The 15,259-nt window shown below is 48.4% G+C and overlaps 5 protein-coding genes across 5 annotated transcripts; 2 read left to right on the top strand and 3 right to left on the bottom strand.

The window, feature by feature from the left end:
• Nucleotides 1–6,698: 6,698 nt before the first annotated feature.
• On the top strand, nucleotides 6,699–7,142 carry MYCFIDRAFT_140879 (uncharacterized protein; the record flags this gene model as incomplete). Its single annotated transcript, XM_007929981.1, has 1 exon — nucleotides 6,699–7,142. A coding segment is annotated over one exon (444 nt), but the record flags the coding sequence as incomplete, so codon positions are not given.
• A 1,899-nt stretch (nucleotides 7,143–9,041) lies between these two features.
• MYCFIDRAFT_204076 (uncharacterized protein) lies at nucleotides 9,042–12,061 on the bottom strand (the record flags this gene model as incomplete). The annotated part of the gene is made up of 6 exons (XM_007929982.1): nucleotides 9,042–10,075; nucleotides 10,145–10,262; nucleotides 10,316–11,633; nucleotides 11,689–11,768; nucleotides 11,823–11,903; nucleotides 12,032–12,061. The coding sequence occupies 6 exons, from the start codon at nucleotides 12,059–12,061 to the stop codon at nucleotides 9,042–9,044; spliced, it is 2,661 nt and encodes an 886-aa protein (XP_007928173.1).
• A 526-nt stretch (nucleotides 12,062–12,587) lies between these two features.
• MYCFIDRAFT_211664 (uncharacterized protein) lies at nucleotides 12,588–13,439 on the bottom strand. Its single transcript, XM_007929983.1, has one exon. The coding sequence runs from the start codon at nucleotides 13,418–13,420 to the stop codon at nucleotides 12,710–12,712; it is 711 nt and encodes a 236-aa protein (XP_007928174.1). The 5' UTR covers nucleotides 13,421–13,439; the 3' UTR covers nucleotides 12,588–12,709.
• A 118-nt stretch (nucleotides 13,440–13,557) lies between these two features.
• MYCFIDRAFT_208172 (uncharacterized protein) lies at nucleotides 13,558–14,570 on the top strand (the record flags this gene model as incomplete). Its single annotated transcript, XM_007929984.1, has 4 exons — nucleotides 13,558–13,680; nucleotides 13,711–13,782; nucleotides 13,809–13,889; nucleotides 13,916–14,570. The coding sequence occupies 4 exons, from the start codon at nucleotides 13,558–13,560 to the stop codon at nucleotides 14,468–14,470; spliced, it is 831 nt and encodes a 276-aa protein (XP_007928175.1). The 3' UTR covers nucleotides 14,471–14,570.
• On the bottom strand, nucleotides 14,492–15,166 carry MYCFIDRAFT_122506 (uncharacterized protein; the record flags this gene model as incomplete). Its single annotated transcript, XM_007929985.2, has 3 exons — nucleotides 14,492–14,576; nucleotides 14,632–14,784; nucleotides 14,838–15,166. Coding segments are annotated over 3 exons (567 nt in total), but the record flags the coding sequence as incomplete, so codon positions are not given.
• Between the last annotated feature and the right edge of the window lie 93 nt (nucleotides 15,167–15,259).

Consider the following 15,259-nt stretch of genomic DNA (forward strand, 5'->3'; position numbering starts at 1 on the left):
GCTTACCCGCTATAGTACCGATTATATGTCTACTATCGCGCACCTATACCGTCCTTACTATATATAGTCTTAGCTTGTCTTAGTTATATAGCGCCGTCGCAGATCTCCTTTAAGTAGCGACTATAGTTATATAAACCTATAAGTAGTAGGCGGCCTTCGAATCGAGGGGGTATCGATAGCGTACGTTAGGAGAGTGCTATATTCGATATCGGTAGCGATATAATAGACGTATTAGACCTACCGGAGAACGGTATAGATTGCTACGGAGTCCTAGTCTAATCCTACGGAGTTCGTATACTACCGCTGCTACCGCCGTACTACCCGCTACTACTACCGCTACTACCTAGTAGTACGATCCGATTCTTTTCCTTCTATATACGCGCCCTAGCTAGGGTAGCATTTGCCCTATCCTTAGATACGGCCTTTTCTATAGCTTCTTATCGGAAGATATTATCTTATAGCTACTACGTAGGGTCTCGACTACGATACGCTACGTCGCGTAGGTTTTACGCCTACTACTCTAATAGAATCCGCTTACGAGGATCGGCGCCTAGAAAGACTAGCCGCTACGGAGTGCTACCTGCCCGCTACGGAGTATTGTTAGATATACTCGTATTCCCGCCTAGAGTAGTAGTATTACTAGGAGCAGTAGACCGGTCCGGTATAGTGCCGCCTATAATAATACTACTACTAGGGCTTATTTGCTAGATAGTCGTACTATTGTCCGAAGGCGAGATCGAGGCGCTTCTTATTACTTACGTTATAGATTCTTATATATTATCGAAGACATTAGCGCTAGAACTAGATTCGCTAGAAGTGTAGCGAGCCCCTCTTATAATAGCCTCGTAGCGGAGTTAATAGGTTCCGCCGCGGATTAGACCTACGCCGAATCGAGGTAGTAGTACCGGGCCTAATATTAGTGCTAAGCCTAGTGTTAGTGCTAGGCCTAAGCGTAGGCTAAAGATTAGCATTCGATCGCGCGTAGTACAATCGACGAGGCGGCCTCTATTATACTAGTTATTCTATGTTTCGAAAGGGACGCGCCGGTTGTCTTCTTCGTACGGAGCGCCGCGGAGATCGATATAGCCCGCCTCGAAATTCTCGTTTACGCGCGCGCGTAGGTCCTAGTCCGTCTCGTCTAGCTAGCGTATACTTGCCTCTATATCGTTAATCTTATACTATAGTAGAAAGATCTAACTCGGCTCTAGTAGAGCAAATAACGCTATAAGGCGACGCGTATACTCCGCGTAGCCTCCTAGATTCGAGAACCTAGATAAGGTATCGCTACTAGGAGTAGGTCCTCGAAATTGAAGATAGCGACTACTACCGCGGCTATAAGTTAGAAAATAGGGAGTGTTGCCGCCGCGGCTTAGAGTACTACCGCCGCGAGGAGCACTACCGCTACGAGGAGTACCGCCGCCGCGAGGAGTACCGCTACCGCGAGGAGCACCGCCGCCGCGAGGAGTACCGCCGCCGCGAGGAGCACCGCCGCCGCGAGGAGTACCGCCGCCGCGAGGAGCACCGCCGCCGCTATTACTACCTAATATATCGTACGACTTAGAGGTATTAAATATAATTAGAGATTCGTTAATAGGAAGCTTAGAGGTCTTATTTAGAGGTAGTAGAGGGAGGCGGATCTATCGACGCGGACAAAGAGGGCACCGCTACGGGTAAGACTTAATAGTCTTATTTAGAAAGTCTTAATTAGAAGTAGTCGAAAGTAGTAGAAGGTAGTAATCGCTATATATATATAGAAGAAGGAGAAGGAGAAGAAGTCGAAGAAGCGTCCTTTTAAATATAGCTACTACGCGTACGGATAGCGTATAAAGTAAAGTTCGGAATAAACGCGTTATATACGTTATACGTATAATAGTAGAATAAGGTATATGCGGCGGAAGTTAGGCTATACGTAGCGGAAATAAAGCTATATATAACTAGAAATAAGACGACTAAAGAAGGCGCGATCTAAGTCTTCTATACCGGAGCAAATAAAGGTCTACTCTAAAACTAGAGCTAGAGCTAGATCTAATACCCTAAAATACTGTCTTACCCGTTATAGGACCTTCGTATTCCGTAGCGGGCGACTAGACGGCGACGTAGTATATTAGTATATCCTACTAAAATAGGACTATTTATAGATTAGTGTCTTTAGCTCGGGAGGCTCCTTATAACGACGTTTTTTCGATAGTGTTCCTATATCGGAAGTAGATTTAGGTGTATTAGGTCGCCTACGCTTCGATCTAGCGGCCCTCGTAGGTAATAGCTCTTCCGTAGCGGAGAGGGCTAGGTCCGCATCTAGTAGGAACTCTAATATATACCTAGAGTCGAAGCTCGCTACTTCTAGTCGCTACTGCCCCGTTAGGCCCGATACTAGATATATAGTAGTATCCTATACACTCGAAGGACTCCCTTATAAAGATCGATACCTATTAATTACTATAGATCTAGTAGGTACGCTACTATCTCCGCCGTAGGATTAATTAGAGCCGCTACTAGCCTGTTCTCTAACCTCGAGTGTACTCTTTATTAGCGCTATTTTCCGCAAATTAGTTATACTACCGGTTTCCGGTGCTCTCCTCTACTAAATTCGGCGTCCTTAACTAGCGATAGCTAACGCCGCTATATTTATATTGTTCTCCTACGTAGACCGTAGATACGCTCGGCGCTAGTCGTCTAGTATCTCTATAAGTAATGTATCTTCGGCTTCCTTCGCGGCGCTCGCTACCTTAGCCGTAGCGGCCTTCGCTACCTACGCCGCCCTATACTCTATCTATTTTAAGACTATATCTTCTCTAACATACCGTATAAACTAGACGAGGAGATTAAGAAGAGTAACGGTTTCGATACCGCTAGATTCGTTACTACCTCTACCGCTAGAATCGGCTACTCCGCTACTCCCGAAAGTAATCGTCTTATCGCGGTACTCCTATACGTCGAGCATATGCCTAATCCGATATTTTGTCCTTCTCCTAACTACTAGCTAATCTAACTTACTTCTAAGTATATCGCTATCGAAGGTATCCTAGTCTATACTCGAATAATCCTAGTAGATCCGACAAAGGCTATATATAAGCTACTTATCTACTAGTGCATTCTATAGCATTCTAAATCCGTATTCCCCCGCTACGCGATCCTCGAGAACCGCAATATACTACTCCGTTAACCGCGTAAATACGAAACCGGGCCTCGAATTAGATACTAGTCGGGGAAGGCTATTCTACCTATCCGGCGGTATAGGCAGTTCACTCCGCATATTATAGTTACACTAATTGTAGTAGACTTCGCTTAATACGGATACCTTCGGGTCTAAGCACTTATCCTCGCTAAGCTTGTCGTCCTATACTTTGCAAATATACGGCGCATTCTATATATTAAGCAGATCCCCCGGGACTGCTACGCGGCGGCTCGCTTTAGCATTTAACTAGTAGGCACCGCGTATACGAGGCGCGCGTAAAGCTATAGGCGTAGCGGAATTGCCGTTCTTAGTATCGGTATTCTTATCTTCTCGATTACTATTAAGCGAGATATCGACATTAAGTATTAAGTGTAATCCTTTCCGCTACGTCTAGAACTTGCCCTTACGGGCGACGCGAGGTCCGCTACGGACCTTGCTACCCTCTACCGGCTAATCCCTAAGCCGTTTTTTTATATTCCTTATCTACGCTAGCTAGAATACGAATACCTCGCTACGAAGATTACTCGGAACTATATTCCGACCGGTATGCCCGAGACGCTAGCGAAGATTTAGGTAGTTATACTCTAATATAAGACCCTACTAGATAACGATTTGCACTATACGGATATTAATGCCTACGCTAAGGGCGGTAGTAGCAATTATAATACAGATAGTGCTATCCGCTACGCTAAACTTACGAAACCGTAGGTCCTAATCGTATATAGGTATAGCGGATATATAGAATTAGACAATTCTAAGAACGTTTAGTATAGGATTAGACCTATTTCCCTAATAATACTAGTTTTCTCGATATAGGTCCTTAGTCCGAAGTACTAGCTAGGCTCGAACGCGATTTATAAGCGCGATTACGTCTAGGCGACTATCGATAAAGATAATAGTCTTTAGTATCTCCGCTAGCGTAGCCCGTTACTCCGCTACGGACTAGGCTTCGCCCGTATTAGCTAGCGTAGTAGTAGACAAATTCGAGCCCGTAGCGGGTAGAGGCGAGCCCGCGGGGCTTACGGCCTTTTCGATTACAAAATACAACTAGCTATAGACCGACTTCGTATTTTCATCTAACTCTTTAAAGATATACGTATAGTTAACGCGATCGATACTAGTCCGTAGTACTATAGAATAATATAGCTCGTACCCGACCGGTCTAAACCCGCTATAATTCAATATATAGGCTTAGGTTATAGCATCTAGGGTTCTAGTATAGCTAAACTATATACAGTCCTAGCGGAGAAGCTGCCTAAGCTACGCGACTATAAGGAATTCCTCGCGGAAGCTAGCCTATTTCGAGAGGAGATAAATTTTATCGAATGCGACTAGCCCGATATATAAGGAAAGATTCGGATCCTTTAAGGTATCCTTAAAGTCGTCGGATACGGCCTGCTCCGGGCCTAGAATAATATAATCGTACTAGCCCGCCCTAATTTTAGTAAACAAATCTAGATCCCGCCGCTTAGCCTTACTCGTAACTAGTACGGGATTAACGTATTCCCCTACGATCTTCTTTAAGTCCGCTTCTTACTCCGCCCCGAGCCGAGTAAGAGGCACTAACTAGATAGCAGTCTATCTAGTAAGTATAGTAAAAGCCTAGAAGATTAGGCTCTTACCTAAACTAGTCTTTGCGACAAATAGGACATCCTATCGCTAGTAAATCAAGGCCCGTAGTATAGTAACCTAGATCCGATGCGGCTTTTTCTTAGGCCGCTATTTAGATAGTTTATATAATCGATTTAATATCTACCTTATTCTAGCTTCGATAATATCGAATTAGAGGTCGACTAAATCGGTATAGTCGACGGTATAAACTATCGCGCGAATAGATTTAAGAGTATAGTTATAGATTCGATTAACTATAAATCGAATAATCTCTAATAGATCGGTATATACGACCCTCGTAGAAAGCTCTATAGGAATACTCTATAGCGTAGCGGACTTCTAGAGCTTGCCTAGCTAGAAACTATTCTAGATTCTCCGAGCCAATTTTCCCGATTTAGCTCTTATAAATTGCCCTCTAGTCGCGGCCCTTCTCTAACCCGTAACGCGTAGAGCCTGCCCTACTCGCGGTATTAAAACCGGCTCGAGTATTACGGTATTCTAAACGTATCTCTTACTAACTCGGAGCTGCGATACCTAGCCGATAATATTAGGTAGGAGGACTACGAGCGCTAGACGGGATAGTATCGGGGATAGATAAGAGTTACGGGAGCTTCTTTATAGTATTGTATTTACCTACCGTAGATATTGTTTCGATCGTTACGGAGTTAGTTTATCGATCTACGGTCGTAGTAGGGTAGACGCGTCTAGCTTTAATATAGTAAGCGATGTTCGATTTTCGCATATATATAGATTTTCCCCGGCGAGTAGTAGACCTAAGTTCTTTAGATTTTTAGAGTAGATAGTTTTCGTAACTACGTAGGGCTTTACTATAGCGGATTTTACGATTTCCGATATATAATAGTATTATAGCTAATAGCATCTACCTACTACTACAATTATCTATATACGCGTACTAAAACCCGATAGAAACGGATTAGACTAGTAATAAAGGGTGTTATATAGTCTATACGGGAGGTTATTTAATTAGTATAGGGGTTGGAAAGTTTACTTACGGGTTTAGAAAAGTCTGCTACGGAACACGTGATTCTATGTCACATGCACGAACACCCTTTGTTACTAGTCTGAGTGGAGATAGGGATAGAATAAGCAGAACATAGGCAATCAACGAAGCCATATTTGAACAGCTGGCAAGGCAGTATTACGTAAGTAATCCACTGCGCTGTGCGTGATAGAAGCTACAAGCGCAATTGGCCGTGTCAGAAAGACTCCAGGTCGATGCGTACTTCTAAGTTCTGCGAGGAGCATAACGGGCTAACGGGGAGGATGTGGTTCAGGCATTGTGGAGGAGGTCATCACGTAGGTGAATGAATCGACGCCAAGACACCAGCATGGTCCGAATGATCTGTCCTCGCCAGTCCACCAAGCACCACTCGGGATCGTCTCCTTACAGCATTCTGCAGCAGCCGGACGAGCTCATTGGAGATCATTGTTTATTACGCGATTGACTAGTATCCTCTGCACTTCACTTCACCTCCCGCCGAGGAGTGACATTTTCACAGACCCACTGCTTCCTATTATGGCGATGGCTCCAGGCCCGCCGCCCGCGAGCCGTAAGAGATATGCCAGAAACATGGCTCTCCCAGATCTACCGATCCCCACGGCTCATCAGATCGATGGCCACAAAGTCTTGGAAGCTTAGCAAAATGGAGCCATGACGGTATTGTCACGGCACTCGCGAGAGACATTCCAGACCAGCTTTGCACGTGAACGAATAAGTAGGCCAGCAGCGGGCATCGAGCAATGAGCATGATATCCTCGAAACTTGCCGTCATCAACTAGGCTGACCACCACCGCTTATCTGGCACTTTGCCTCACTGGACTTGCTTTCTCGTCGCCACTAACAGGTCGTTCACTACTTCGACGCACCACAAATAAATCTCAGCCAGCAGTCGTAGATGCGTCCTACGATGGTCAATATTTCTACCCGAAGCCTACCAGCAATTTCGAGCTTGACAGCTACCTTGGCCGCTGGTATCAGGTGGCTGGGACCCTAGCACCTACAGCTGGCTGCAGGTGTATCTCCGCCGACTGTTCTCTGAACGACAACGGCACTGTCAATGTGCGAAATGGTTGCGAGATCGAAGGCAAAAAGATCACCATTCAAGGCACGGCGACCCCTGTGAGCCCTTCTGCTGGGTACGGACACGTCGGAGTTCTGAGAGTCCAGTTCCCCGGTCAGTCTGCGCCGCATTATTGTCCTGGACCGAACTGTATCGTCCAAGATATCGGTGCCGAGTCCAGCGGAAGTGGCTGTGATGTGGACGCTGAGAATGATGACGATGCCTTTGCTATTGTACAGACCTCCAATTTCACGACCTTGTTCATTCTGAGCTGACAACAGAGCCCTGGAAACGCTTCAATTCAGGTGGGTACTTGACATTGAACTCGTTGGGATCAGATCTGAGCAATGTTGCTGTAACGGACCAAAGCCAGTGTCAATTCACATAAGTGCATCAGCATACTTTGGTATGCCTGCACACTCAATCTTCCATCGGTTGCTAGTTCTAATGCTCGCTCAACATTTCTTTGCCTGAGGCTTCACCAGGCTTCTGATCCTTGGTCCAAACGGCGGTCGACATTTCACATTTTCATCTCGCAATACAAGATCACCGAGCGACGCATTTACGACTACAGAGCAGGAGCAAACGATGAGCGATACAGAGGCAACCAAAGGTACTGCATCACTGATCTCCACATGGGCGACGCAAGAAAGAAGGCGCAGCAAGAAGACCATTGAAGTCCTGTGGAAGCCGAAGCATCCGTCTTACGTATGGGGCCCCATGTACCCTGACCTCACGTTCCGGGCAAACCTCTCGCAATGCATCCTCACCTCCACGGTCCTGCAGCCGATACTTCGACATCCGCCCATTGCTTCTCTGCATCTAAGCAAACCCCAAGCATTGCACCTCTTCAGTAGGTAGATCCAAAGGACAATGTACATCGTCATGTCCAGCACCCATGATATCCGCCACAGACCGCAGGCATCCATAGCACGAACGACTATTTACATACAGATATCCTTTTGGCTGAATCCCGCAATGCACTGCTCTCTCACCGTATCATACACTGCAGCCTGATTGAAGTCAACAAGACCAAAATGTCCATGTCATCAAAATTCGTCCGCTTCTTCCTACGAATCACAAATTTCGGCAGGAAGACTCATCGGCCAAGATAATGAATGCTGCTTCACGACACGTCGACGCTGTCGGACACGATACGTGAATCTCACCCCCCAAAAACACAAGCCACACATGAACAAATCCATCTAATACCTCTCCGACTATAGTCACCATCTCCCCAAATCAAAACCTCTGCGTACCAACTCCTTCCCACCTCTCCTCACATGAACAACCAAGACGCGGAACCTTAGACCGATCGCGAAGAATTCACACAGCAACGAAATTCAGCCGAAAAGGTCGACGGATCGCCAAGGTGTTCAAAAAAGCTTCCTTCCCGTATCCTATTCGCAGACAAGCTTGAAAATCCTAGCGGAGTTGGACTCGGACGTTAGGAGTTGATGAGTTGACGAGGAAGATCGATTCGAAAGCATAGCACATTATGGCGTTGGAGGCATGTCTACCGATATATGATGAAATGAATGAAAGAACGAAATAAAATTTTTATAAATAATAATAGAATAAGAAATAAAAAAAAGAAGTCTTCAATATATCGCATTGCGGAAATCGAAGGAAAATGAAGATATAATGTAGTAGTGGATCTATGGTATCTGACTACCGATTACATTGTAGGTAAAGGAAAATTGGATGGTGGGATGCGATGGGTGAACGGAAGAAAAGCATAGTGGGATATTCGAGATTCAACTATGAGTGCATTGTTCCGCAACGGCTGTCCTTTTCGCTTCGACAGTCATCGACGTGTACGAGACCCCTTGTCAAAACTTTTCATAAATACAAACAATCTGAAGCGAATTCCAACCTTGAACCAGTGCCGCCGACTGCATTCACCGTAAACGACTTCTTGCACGTCTTGTTACTCAATGGTGATTTTTGATATCATTGCTCTTCACAAGTATTTCCGCAGTAACGGGCAATGAACCTCCACTCTCCTTCCAAGTTTCTCACAGTATTACATACTACATGATATTGCATTGCATTACACCAGCTAAAAAAACAAACTATACATCAATCAACTATACAAACACAAACACAGAAAAAGAGAAATAGAAAAAGTGTCGGGGGTATCATTAAATACATAAATCAAGCCTTGACGACTTTCAAGACTTAGCCACATAGCTCCCACTCGCAAATTTCCTGACAGTAGGCACAGCCTTCCAATTCGAAGCTTGCGTCGCCTCATCGGCAAAAGGATCCGCACCATCAGCGGCAGCATGAACACTAACGGCAAGTCCACTGCCAAGGCCATGCGCAGCGTCACCAAGGACTTCCCATCGAGCTTCGACATGGCCGCCGGTAGCCTGGGATTCCGTGGCGAATCTCGCGAGGAGCTTCTCTGGTGCGCCGCCTGGGCGGAGCGTGATGTCGCCGAGTTGCCAGAAGATCAAATTTTTTTCTCGTGCGAAAGTGCCGACGGGTTTGCTTTGACAGCTGCCGGCTTTGGTGCCTTCGAGTGTGAATGCGATCGTGACGTTTGAGAATGTGATGCTCTCGGCTTGCGGGCTGAAGCTAGGGTGAAGGGAGTAGCTGACAATGACAGATGCCTGATTGGGCTCTATCCTGAAGGCTGGCGTCAAAAGTAATGGCGTGTGCGTTGTGGCGTCGTCGTGGCGGAGTTGGTATTTGAAAGCAATCTGTGTTCGTGTAATATTGGCCAGGTTGACGGCATATTCACCTTCTCTTCCGGATGACTGAGCGATAAAAGCTGGATTAGGCGCCACCTTGTCGAGAATTGCAAAGTTCTCTATGCGAATAGTCTCCTGGCCGAGCGAGGTTGAGAAATTAGCAGGATTGTAAGCCAGAGCGATCTCGCCAACGAGAGAGGAGCTGACAACTTGTCCATGTTCGAAGCGAGCAGAAACGGTCTCAATGATAGACGAGTTTAGTCCTTGCTCGACAAGTTCCGGGTGTTTCATGCCATGGCTTGCTGTGCTTTGCTGCGATCGACCTGATCTTATTGATTGATTATCACCAGTATGGTCGGAAGCGAGAGGGACTACGCTACTCTGCAGTGGAGATGTAACAGCGCCGGGACTGAAGGGCGAGAAGGCGGTGTTTGAGGATCCGGTAGGGCTGAAAGAGCCAGATGGGGATTGCACAAGATTCGACATCGAAGCCTCAGGAGGCGGCTGTACTGCGCGAGACGTCGCAGCCACAGGTGCCGGCTCAACAGGTCGTTCTACAGTCTGAGGCGTAACGACACTCAGCTGTTCGGGCGCCGAATCGCCAGGCGGACCATACGTGCTTACTATAGTACTATTACGAGCATCACGGCGGCCGCGCACTGTGCCAGCCCTTCGCGCGTTAGGCGGAGGTGCTTGCTGGGGAGGCGTCAATTAAATCGCAATTCTTCGGCGAGAAGCACTTGACTTACCAGTTTGCCTGCCATGCTGGCAAGAGCGGCTTCGCCACCTTCCTCTTCGATAGGCGCGTTGCGAATGTTGACGTTGAACTGCGGTTGCTGCACTTCGCCACCCATCTCAGCCTCTGCTTGGGCTTGCGAAATGGGATCGAGATGTTGCGGAGGCACCGAGAAACCTTCACTGTCTCGTCTGGGCTCTGCCACAGGTAGATATGTAGGAGCCACTGGCTGTGCAGGCTTTGGTGGCACCAGATCAGCAAGATCTCCCTGGTGGCCAACATTTGCGAACGATGGAGTCAACGAAGGCGCTGTTGGGGACGTCACTGAACCAATACCATTCGTACTAGGAATTGAGTCCAATCGTGGAGGTCCTTGCAACGAGCTTGATGTCGCTTGTCGAGAGACCGGAGGTTCAAGGACTTCGCTTCCTATTCTAAGCGGAGAGCGTGGCCTTTGAGACGACGGATTTTCTTGTGGCGGCTCCAATGTCTCCGAATAAGAATTCTTGTTCCTCCGCAGTGCACCAAAGGGTGACGATTTGGGCTTTCGTTCAGGTGATTCCGACGTCGTGAGCAGCTGCTGTGGCATTTTACTGCTTCTCTTCGACATGACTGTACCAAATCTTCGGAGACCTTTCAACCCGCCCTTCTTCGCAGGTTCAGGCGTACCAGCAGACGCTTGGCTATGATCGTCTGGAATCGATTGTATCGGAGTCAAGCCGCTGCTGGGTCCGCTGGGTGGTCCACTCGATGAAGCACCTCGAGCGGGCGTGGAAAGGCCTGGCATAAAGCTGATCCGCTGTTGGCGACTGACGCTCGCTCGCCTTGCAGATGCTGCCTTCAAGGCAAAAGTCTTGATCTCATCCGCAGTCTCGACATTCAGCAGGACGTTCAGTGAGGACTCCGCGGCCACTCGATTCTTCTCCATCAGATCAACTTCCAGGGTCACGTATTGCGTCAAATGATCGCGCAACGTATTCACGCGGATCTCATCGAGCGCTTGTAGTGTCTCGAACACATATGGTGCTTGCGAGTCCCATTGAACCTTCGCTGTATCGTAATCCGAGCTTGCATTCGCGACCTTGTTCGCATCTGCTTTCTCCCCCTTGCCTTGCAGCTTCAATGTCTTGTCCTGAGCCTTTTCAACCTCTTTCGCCATTGCCATCAAGTTGCCCTGCATGGTCGTCATGGCCTGCATCTCGCGATTCGCACTCGCAAATTCTCGTAGTGGTCTTTCGACGTCGACCTCGATCCTCGCTCCCAGCCCCTGATGCGACTCCGCCAGGCTGCTCATAGAGTCTGTCAGCGCATTCCATGGCACTGAAAAAATGCTACTCCATCATTAGTTCATCCACGCCATGATGTCCTGCCGCCGTTGCCCCATACCCAAGGTCCATATCATCAATTGGCCTGCGCGCGAGCTTTCGCAGGCCCGCCGCATATTGCTCCTCCAGCCTACATCTGTCCTAGCACATCCGGTCAGTCGTCGCGGAATCTCGCGCGTTGTGGCTACGACTAACTGCAAGCCAATCCGCTATACTGGTATTCAACCTCTTGACCTGCGCTACGCGATCATTAAGAATATCGACCGCCTGACCCGGCTGCACTTTTTGCTACACCAACACACGGACATTCGATCAGCACATGTTGTCCATCACACAGGAACGAATGCCAGGGCGGGGCCGCCTCAGCAAACGAATGCTGAGAGCTCCACCAGAATCGAGCTTACCAGTAAACCCGGATAATCCGTTCGTTCCATCGTCGTGGCTGTGAGGTCTCCTATGCAATCCTGCACAAACGAAAGGCGCGCAAACGATACTGGCCGAGAGAGCCGATGTTGGTAAAGGTGGTGCAGTAGTACAATAAGCAGAGAAAATAGATGGCTGGTGGTAGAAACACGCACGCACACACGCACGTCTAGATGCGGCCGCGGCGGCGAGTCGGGAAGCTCGGACGTCAGGATGGGTTCAAGGTTTGTGGTATAGCTTCCTTTCGAGCACTACTACCCAGGCACAGAATCTTCCTCACATTACCATCTAATCTTTCATCAATGTGATATTGGAGCCATCTCTAGTGTGTATACATGCGGCAAATCACTACTAGGGCCATGTGACCAAGCAAAACGCGTACCACGAAGCACTGCGGCAAGCTTGGAAACAACCTGGAAAGCCATAACAAACCTTCAAGTCAGCCACATGTGTCAAGATGATACTGTAGTACTTGGAGCCAGCATCAAGCAATTGCAGAGTTGAAAGGAAAAGAAACAAGGAAAGTAATATGTATATTTTGGAAGACTTTTGATTGATTATATGTTATGCTAATTCACATCTCATCAGAAAAAAATCCCAACTCCTCCGCCATGCTCAATGGACCGGTGCATAAAATTCCTGGTACCATGAAAAACCACCTACTCAATGGTAATACGCTTGCTAGAAGGAGCCGTAACCTTCGGAACGACAATGGAGAGAATACCATCCTTCAAGCTAGCCTTCACATGGTCCTGATCGACTCTCGTCGGGAAAGAGAAAGTTCGCGCAAACTCGCCGACCGAACGCTCCGAGACCCAATACTTGTGCTGTGGTTGTTGTTCAGACTTCTGGACTTGGGAGTTCTTGGAAGCATCTGGGTTGCCTCCGGACATGGTTGCTTCGTCTTCTACCGAAGGCTTGTGGTAGTTGGAGTCGTGGCCATCGGTGATCTTGCCTTGTTCTTGGCTTTCGATGAAACCGGTCGGACGAGTGCCTTCTTCGCGAGTGTGTTCGGTGCGGCCTTTGACTGTCAGGGTCTGAGCATCCGTGAACTCGATGTTGATGTCTTTTTGCTGGATGCCTGGTAGTTCTCCGTGGAGCTCGTAGGCTTCTTTGGTCTCCTTCACGTCAAACTTGGGTGTGAAGGACTTGAAGCTCCGGGAGATGTATGTGGAGTTGGTGCCATTGCCGCCTCTCGAGGCGTAGTTGGCGTAGTCATCAGCCAACCTGAAGAGTGGCTGGAAAGATGCCAGCTCATCTTGAACAAATCGTGGGAAGAGAGACATGTTGCGTGTGGTTGTAGAGTAAGTTCGCGGGGAGAGTTTGGTATATCGTGCTAGTCGTGGAAGTTTGCTGATGGTTCGTTGCATGTAGAAGCTTTTGATCGTGTTGTTCTGATGATGGACTGAAGGGAGGCCTCGAGGCTCGCTTTATACCTTGGACTTGACAGACACGAATACTTCTGGAGTCATCTACGATCTTACCAGCATCTCCTAGAACTCACCTGATGCCCCTCTTTCCGGCGTGGAAACAGAAATTCGTCTCCACCCTTGCTCACTTCATGATCATACCCGCATATTCCAGAACGCCACCGCAGCTGCGAGAACATTCTCCTTCCGAAACAAGACTAGTCTATCTTGGCACATAACACGTGACTTAGTCGTCCGTTCAGGCACTCAACAGGCAGGTATCGGAATCAGCCTCGTCTCCTGGACCAGCATGTGATAGCGATGTGGCTGCTGAACTGTGGCACGACAGTGTGGCAGACACGCCTCATTGCTGCCCGAAGCGATATTGCACCTCGACGGCGTCTGCATCTACCCTTCCCAGCCAATCAATGTGGAACACAAGGAGGAACACTTTAGATCGTTGTGAAACACTACAGACATTCCTCTCGTCGTCCCCCAGCATTCTACTTCACACATCCTGTCCACTCACAGCTCGACCTCCAGCAGTCTCGCGTATCGCGGCTGAGCAGACAGACCACCCACGTCCAATCCGAGCCCATCGTTCAAAACTTAAAATCGCATGCCCACCCATTCGTTGAGCGTAGAAAGAATGACCGCCTCGTCTATCCGCAGATGTACTCATTGGAAGGCCATCTCCGGCCCGCTCCAACCATATTCCTGGTGCCTCATGGACCCCATCGCTCCCGCTATCCCGCCAACAATGCATGGCAGATCTACCGGCAGAGTGACGAAAGTGTAGCGTATCGACTACTGCACGCGGCTCATGCATGTCTCTCGATGAAAGCGGCAGTCGTATGCAAGGTACTGGAGCATGGGCCAAGGGCCAGTGAAGCTTGTTGCAACGTCTTGCCATCGGATCTGACGGTCTTCCAGGACGCATTTTCAAAATACACAATGAAAGGTAGTCGTTTCGTCGTAAGAATTGTTCAGAACATCCACCCAGCGCCGTGAAATATCAGAAATTCGTGGCAATCAGTAGTCGACCGGTGCCGGATATCGGTCGCTTGCAGCTCGATACTGGTCTGGGTATTTTTCTGCAGCGCGACGATTCAAGGCGCTGTAATATTGGTCAATTGCAAGTTCTGCCAGTATTTCGAGATGGCGAGACTCACGAGACTTTCTTTTGCGTCCATTCGAGATCTCGTTGAACGTCTTTGGCCGCTTTCATGCCTTCCGCAAAATTCGCTCTGGTCTTCGCCAGGCGTGCTCTCGCTTGTGCTTGCAAAGCCATGAGCTCGCGATTCTTCGCATTGAGCTCGCCAGACCTGGCAGATGTCAGCTCGTGCTTTCACTGCTAAGTTATGATGGTGAAACTCACATTTGCGCCTGCCTTGCCAGATTTTTATCCAGCGGGATTGGATTATATGCTTGCGAGAGGCGATCGTTCATGTAGTCCAGCAAATCGACGCTGGTCGCACCGCTTGACGATTCATAGTCGCTGCCTCCGTACGCGCTGGACGCGGATGAGTACAGTCCTGCGCCTGTCGAAGAGACACTTTCTGGTCGTTCTGGCGGTGAAGCTGAGAGTTGGCTGTATGCTGACGAATGGCGGTTGTGGCTTCTGGAGAAGGGCTGCAGTGGTGATTTGCCTGGTACGTTGACCGGCAATGAGCCAGTCGGGTACTGGTAGTACGATGTAGACATGGTGAGGTGATAGGCTGTTGGTAGAGCAATGCTCAGATGAGGAGGTGCTACGTTGGTCAATTGACTCGAAGATCAGTAGCAAGCTTAGACAGACGT

The sequence above is a fragment of the Pseudocercospora fijiensis genome, assembly GCF_000340215.1.
Source record: "Pseudocercospora fijiensis CIRAD86 unplaced genomic scaffold MYCFIscaffold_6, whole genome shotgun sequence".
Taxonomy (NCBI): domain Eukaryota; kingdom Fungi; phylum Ascomycota; class Dothideomycetes; order Mycosphaerellales; family Mycosphaerellaceae; genus Pseudocercospora; species Pseudocercospora fijiensis.

Bases quoted from the DNA above. Each gene is read 5' to 3' on its own strand.
- MYCFIDRAFT_211664 (XM_007929983.1), bottom strand. From the start codon at position 13,420: ATGCAACGAACCATCAGCAAACTTCCACGACTAGCACGATATACCAAA.